This window comes from Cavia porcellus, unplaced genomic scaffold (assembly GCF_034190915.1).
Source record: "Cavia porcellus strain 051 isolate PalLab524CR breed Dunkin Hartley unplaced genomic scaffold, mCavPor4.1 scaffold_28, whole genome shotgun sequence".
Taxonomy (NCBI): Eukaryota; Metazoa; Chordata; class Mammalia; order Rodentia; family Caviidae; genus Cavia; species Cavia porcellus.
The window spans coordinates 47330994-47337488 of NW_026947511.1; the positions used below are offsets into that span (position 1 = coordinate 47330994).

Here is a 6495-nt window from a genome sequence, read left to right on the forward strand (position 1 = left end):
GCGCCTCCGGCCACCGCACCCCTATCCTAGGGCCACGTCCTTTGATAAAAGCGCCCCATTCTTAGCCCCCCCCCCCCCGTCCCTTCCCAAGCTGTCTATCCGGGCTCAACCAGCGGCTGGGGGCCCCTCTGGCTCAGGGTCCCACGGCGAGACGTGGCCCCTAAAACTCCCAACTGCGGTGGGGGGGAGGGGTGCGGAGGTCGGAGGGGCCGCGTGCCCCGGTTGTGAGCGGGTCCATTTCCCTCTGCGACCCGGGGCACAGAGCCGAGCGCCCCCTGCGGATCTCCGCGCCGCCGCCGAAATCGCTGTCCCGCAGGTCTGAGCCTTGGGGCGCTCAGGCCTGTCCGTCCTCGATCTCAGGAAGCCACCCCAAGGCGTCTAGAAGCCCGGCGTGCACCAGTCTGCGTCAAGAAACCCGGGCGCAGGTGGGGACCCAGCTCGCGAGCTCGCGGCCTGGGCTCGGCGCATCTTCCCGCCTCTGCCGCCCCCTGCTGCCGGCCGGCGCCAGGACCTCCAGGGCCCTCGGACTCCCCCGGGCCTCCGCCCTGCTTCGTCACCCCTGGAACCCTTAGTCACACTCCCGCCACCCAGGAGATGGAGTGGAGGAACCCTTTCTTCGTCTGTCGGGCCGGCGATGGGCAGGATGCTGGGGTCTCCTGGTGCCCTCTCCGGACACTTTCCCCGTCTCTTCCCTTCCCCTCTTCTCCTGTCCTTCTCCGCCATCTTCTGTCCCTATCCTCGGTGCCAAACCACAGAGGTCCGCCCCAGAGTGAAGTTCTGAGCCCAGGGCACAAAGGTCACTTTTAGTGCGCTGCTCTGGGCTCAGAACTTCACTCCACAGACACATAGCCATAGTCACTCAACTAACATTTATATTCGGCTGTCGGGCTAGCGCGCAGGCGACCCATTGAGCAGTTTTCTGTCCAGTTCTGTGCCAGGCCTCAGGCTCTCCTCACTGTGGACCGCACTCGCCCTTCTCTCCGGCCACCCCGGGGGCGCTGAGAGGGCGCATCCGGAGGCGGGGCCGGGGCCGGGGCCGGGCGGGGCTGGGCTGGACTGGGGCGCGGCTGAGGCGGGGCCGGGGCCCTGGCTGGGCGGTGCGTGCGCCCTGGCTGCGGCTTTGGCAGAGGTGCAAGGAAAAAAGGGAGCAAGAGAGGCCGCGACGCGGAGGTGCTGCTTTGGGTTTGGGACAGCACAGGAGCTCCTGCTGGAGGTGGAGGGCTCGGTTCTGCCGCGGCTCGGCTGCTGCTCAGAAGAGTTAAACCTGAATCCAGAAAGTCAGAGAAAGTGGTTGAGGGTGGCTGAGCAGGCGACTGACGGGACGCGGTCATCGCCCAAGAGAGGGTGGGGGGACAGTGACCTCACAGGGGGGGTGTCCTCTGGCCCGTCCGAACCTTGAGCGGCTGCCGAGCTTGGGCTTGCTATTTTCGGCACCCCTGACGTACGGTAAAGAAGAAATACTGTGCAGTATGGACCCCTTCGCTGCAGACGCTGTCCCTGGCCCTCGGATTGCTCCACACCCGGCGGCTGCGGGCGCAGAGCTGAGCTCCCTGTCCCCCTGCCGCGTTGCACGCTGGGATTTGCAGTTTTGAACAGGTGGGGTGCGGTCGGGTGGGGTGGGGTGGAGACAGCACAGAGCCGGCACCGTCAGCACCGCACACAGACCTCTTCCTGGCCAGCCCGGCGTTGCGGAGTCCCGAGCCTGCTGGAAGGAGCAGACGTCACCCCGGCTCTGTTACCTTCTCTGTCGTCTTTACAGTCCTTTCCTGGGAACTGCCACTAGCAGCCCTCTCATCTAATGAGGAGACCTGTCCCACTCATCCCTGAATGGTGGTCGGGGACATCTATGGGGCATATCCTTCAGCCCCACCCCCGACGGCCAGACAATGGGATGGGCATAGCTCTCACCCCGTGAGAGCTGGGGTGGCACTGCCCGCCTCTGGGAGGGTGGGACCCTGTCCCTTTCCTGTGCTTTGTTTACCTGGCCTCTCCCTGTTAGCAGCGTTTGACTCCCGGGCTGCAGTCCTGGTGCTCAGGAAGCTCCTGTTCCAGGATTCGCGCCTGTAAAGGGCTCTGACTCCGTGGAGACTGAGGCCGAACCGGAGTATTGTGGTGCAGATTCCTTCTGGGAAGATGGGCCAGGGGGCCTGCCTTCCCCTAGATGGGGTTTACCGCTGGTCCTTGTGCAGGAGACGGTCCTAGAGGTTTTCAGTGGTGGCTGTTTTTTTTTTTTAATACTTGTAGGTTTTCTTTACTTTTCAGAACTGCATATGTACAGAAGCAAATGAAACCCCAAACTAACAAACACGTTCTAGATATGTAAGGCTTACAGAGATGGGGAACCCCGAGGACAGAGGGAGTTAGATAAAAAACAAAAAGAAAAACAAAACAACTCTGAGTGGGGCTGAGCCGACATTATTTTATTTTATTTTATATTTGCTACCAAGAAGCAAAGTCAGGCCCTGGAGCTTGCCACGCAAGAGCTCATGCCGCTGAGTTACATCCCTGGCCCAGAGGCCGGGGCAGACTCAGTGCCAATGTGGTACCGACAAAGAGCCCCTCTGTTCTCTTTTCTTTCCCCAAATCCATTTTGTTTTAAGGAGAAAAAGAAAAACAAAGAAGAAGAAGAGGAAGAAGAAAAACTAAAAAGTTAAAAATGTCAACTGGGCAACAGTGGGGCATACATTGTGAATGGTCACTCCCAAATCATTCACCCAGAGTGCAAGACATCTGCTTTGCTTTTTTTTCTTTTCTCTTTCTCTCTCTTCTTTCCTTTTTTCTCTGCCTCCTTTCTCTCTTCCTCTCTCTGTCTCTCTTTCTCTCTCAGACACAATCTCACTGTGTAGTCGAGGCTAACCTTGAGCTCTCAGTGATCCCCCTTACCTCAGCCTCGCAAGTGTTGGGTGTGCAGGTGTGCCCCACACGCCTTCTGTAGTTCTGTCACGGGCTTTTTCTTCATGTGGTTCTCCAGGACTATCTCTCTCCTAACTGGGTAGCACATAGCCCCGGGTTCCTCCTCTGCAAAGCCGGAGGAGACCTGCTCTGTGAACCGATGGTTCCCCCTTTGCTGTAGTGTTTACTCTGGGAAGGGAGGGAAGGAAACCGGCCAGCTCCGGTGGCTCTGTCTTCACGTGTTGGGAATCACAAGTTACAAACTGACCTAGCGTCTCCCCGAGCCCCTCCTTACCCGGCCTTGTGGGCTGGTTTTGGAATTAGGAAATCCTGCTTCCTCTGGGTCACGGCTGAGATCCTGCCGCTTGGTGAGGCTGTCACAGTCGCAGAGCAGGCTGAGGTCTGCTGGAAACCTTCATGCTGCTAAACTTTCCCCTTCAGCCATTGCTGCTGCAGCGGTCCTGGAGGCCGCTGCCCCCTCCCACTGTCCTGGCTGATGACATAGTGGGAGCTGGAGAGTCCGGGTCTTTGTCTCCAGGGAGCGCTGCTGGTCCCAGGTCCTGCTTCTTTGCAGTTCTTGTGTCTCGCTCTTTCTTTCCCACAGTGCACCAGAACTCGGGGCAGGAGGGCTGCAGGGCTCCCTGCCAACTCCGTGGAAAGGCTCCTCGATATGCACGTGTGGTTTTTGCTGTCACGCTGGCTTCTGGGCCACACCGAGGTCCCTTTTACACTTCTGATCTGAGTGCCGTCAACGCGCTGGTTTTTTCTTTACAAATAGCAAAATCTGATTCAGAACGAAGCTCCACAAATGTTTATTGTGAAAATACTGTGGTTTCTCAGAACTCAAGGGAAGATCTGACTCATGAGGGAAAAGGGAAAGCAGTTCTGGGGACCCCGGGGGTTGGCCCATTTGATCCCTGGAGTGTGGCTGTGAACACTGCTTTGCAGGGTTCCTTTCACTCGCCGTGTCTGCCGCTTCACGGAGCTTCAGGCTCTTGGGGTGCAGTCTGCTTGGACGCCTTGGTCACTGGCCTCCCTAGAGCTGGTTTTCTATGGCTGGGGCCCAGGGTAACAGTGCCAGCCCCACTGAGCTGCAGAAAGGCTCCCTGCCACCACTGTGCTGGGCCTTTAAAGGGCCGCTGTGTAGCAGTCACAGATGCTTTGAAGGGACTGAGCCTTGCACCCAGCAGGAAACTACTGACTTATTACGGAAATAAACCCACGGAGGCTATTTCTGAAATCTTTAATGGTGGTCCTGAGAGCAGCGGTGCCCGTGGACACGCAGTGATGCTGGTCTTCTTCCTCTGTCCTGCTAGGCTTAGATCTAGGGCTCAATGATTGGGTGGATAGGGAGAATCGTGATGGCGTCTCAGTGATGAACAGGTGGTGGCAGTGTGTGATGGGGAAAGGTGCCACGGGTGGTACGGTTACCGAGGAGAGAGCAGCTTGTGAGGGTGCTGCAGGCTGCCACCCCATCACTTCACTGTGTCTGATGCCTGCGGTGACACATGCATTTCTTTCTCTTTTTTTTGGTACTGGGATTCAAGGGACCTTGTGCTTTCCAGGCACCGTGTGCTGAGCTATCTCCCTGGCCAACATGCACATTTTAAATTCCTTTTTATGTTTTAAATTTTCCCTTGAGCTGCTTTTTTTTTTTGAGACAAGATCGCCTTACCTTGCTCAGGCTGGCCTTGAACTCACTGTGTAGCCCAGGGTGGCATCCTACTTACAGTGATCCTCTGCCTCAGCCTCCTAAGAGTTGGCATCACAGATGTCATGGTTTATATGTGTGGCCCCTGGCCTCATACATTTGCATTGTGCATTTGTGATTGGTTCATTGTCTAATGATTGGATTGATAGTGTCAGTGCCACATAGGGGTGGAGCCAGGATGTGATGTAATGGCAGGAAGAAGGTGTGTCTCTCTTTCTGGTTTCCATCTTGCTGTTTGCAGCTGCCATGCGGTTGTTGCCCTGCCATGCCACCCTGCCTTGGAGCCAACTGAGTGTGGACTGAAACCTCCAAAAAACTGTAAGAAATAAACCTCTCCTTTCCCAACTTTGGTCATCAGGTATTTTGTCTCAGCAACCAGTAAAAAATAACTAAGACAACAGGTCTGAACTACAATGCCTGGCTCCTGATCTGTTTTTTTTTTAAATTTTATTTAAGGAGAAAAAAAAGCAGAGAAAGGGTACAAGTTATACAGATTTACAGAAAAAAATGAACAGTAGGAAATCACTAGTTAATGGATTACATATTGTCATCTTAGAAATAATTGTTCAAGTCACAAAATAAAAGCTTGTAAAGTGGACATTCCAACAGTGAGACTGCAAACAGTTCTGTTCAATGATCCAATGAAACTCAGTGATATCATTTTCTATCTTATACACTTAAACATACATGCAGTTATATCATTTAGAGCACTTTCTTTTCCTCTCTTTTGTACAATGACAATTACACATTTTGGGTTTTGTTACTCCCACAGTTCTTATTACTTTTTTGGAAGGGAGTAGAACCAAATGTGACATAACAGAACAGAGTCAATCAAATCAAAAGGGTGGACATAATAGATAATGTAAAAGCATAATACAAGGTGATCAATAATGGTGACCATAATGCCTCCCGCTATCTCTAATAGAATTGCTTATATCATCAGTTATAATAAAATTGAACAAAACAGTAAAGAACAAAACCGACAAAACCAAAACATTGGAGACATTGTAGGTCTTCAAAAGTAGATAAAAGTCATCAGAATGGGCGTCATAATGAATCCCACTATCTTCACAGCTGTTGCCTAAACTTTCGAACCTGGTACTATGAACCAAAGCAGAATAGGGGGACATCAGTCAAAAACAAGATGGTGAGAGTAATACAGGGCTTTAAATCAAGATAATGGAAAGTCAAAGTGGGTTACTATAATATATCCTGCTATTTTTATTTATTTTTCCCTTAATTAAAAGGATAAAAATAAAAAAGTAAATAATGGAGTGGAGATTGAGATAAAAGAGGGCATAACAGCAAAACAGCGCAGATCAAAGCATAACCATTTAAGCAGAATAGTGTTCACCACAAGATAATCCTGACATAAAAGTAGTTACCATATTGTCTCTTTCCTTGAAATCCTTGAGTACAACTTCGTATATTGTAGCATTAAATATATCAAAACAATGTAAAACCATTTAAGAGAATGACAGCATTACAGGGTATTTAGAATCAACTAACAGAAAATGAACAATGGTTTCTGTATAATCTTCTTGTCTTTAAAAGTTTTTGCTTATACTATCGTACATAATAAAATCCAGTAAGATACAACCTGTTTAGACCAATGGAGACAAAAGAACAAAAGCTTGATAAGACTTCAAAACAAGATGATACTAAATCAGTATTACCTATTAAGACATCATTTTCTCCAAAATAGCTGTTCCTATCGTCCAATCTTCTCTGCCTCATTTCTGTTGAGCTCTTTTTCTGTCATTAGTTGTCAGTTTGTCTTCTTCATTTTGTTCTCTGTTCCATTCATTGTGGCCTCCCCGCCACTATTTCTGGATTCTTTGTATTTTTCTTTTTTTTAGAATATCCTGCAATACTCTCTGTAGAGTTGAATT

The 6495-nt window shown here is 51.2% G+C and overlaps 1 protein-coding gene across 1 annotated transcript; it reads right to left on the reverse strand.

Moving 5' to 3' along the window:
* Positions 1–848: 848 nt before the first annotated feature.
* Positions 849–3001, reverse strand: LOC111757970 (transcription initiation factor TFIID subunit 4-like). Its single transcript, XM_063239296.1, has 3 exons — positions 2927–3001; positions 1395–1732; positions 849–1264 (listed from the first exon to the last, which is right to left on the reverse strand). Exons 1-3 carry the CDS (start codon positions 2999–3001, stop codon positions 889–891), a joined length of 789 nt encoding a protein of 262 aa, XP_063095366.1. The 3' UTR covers positions 849–888.
* Between the last annotated feature and the right edge of the window lie 3494 nt (positions 3002–6495).

Coding starts and splice junctions, on each gene's coding strand:
- LOC111757970 (XM_063239296.1), bottom strand. CDS start 3,001: ATGTGCTACCCAGTTAGGAGAGAGATAGTCCTGGAGAACCACATGAAG. Junction 1,733..2,926: donor CCGTGACAGAACTACAGAAG/GCGTGTGGGGCA, acceptor AGAAGGTAACAG/AGCCGGGGTGACGTCTGCTC. Junction 1,265..1,394: donor AAGCTCGGCAGCCGCTCAAG/GTTCGGACGGGC, acceptor TTCTGGATTCAG/GTTTAACTCTTCTGAGCAGC.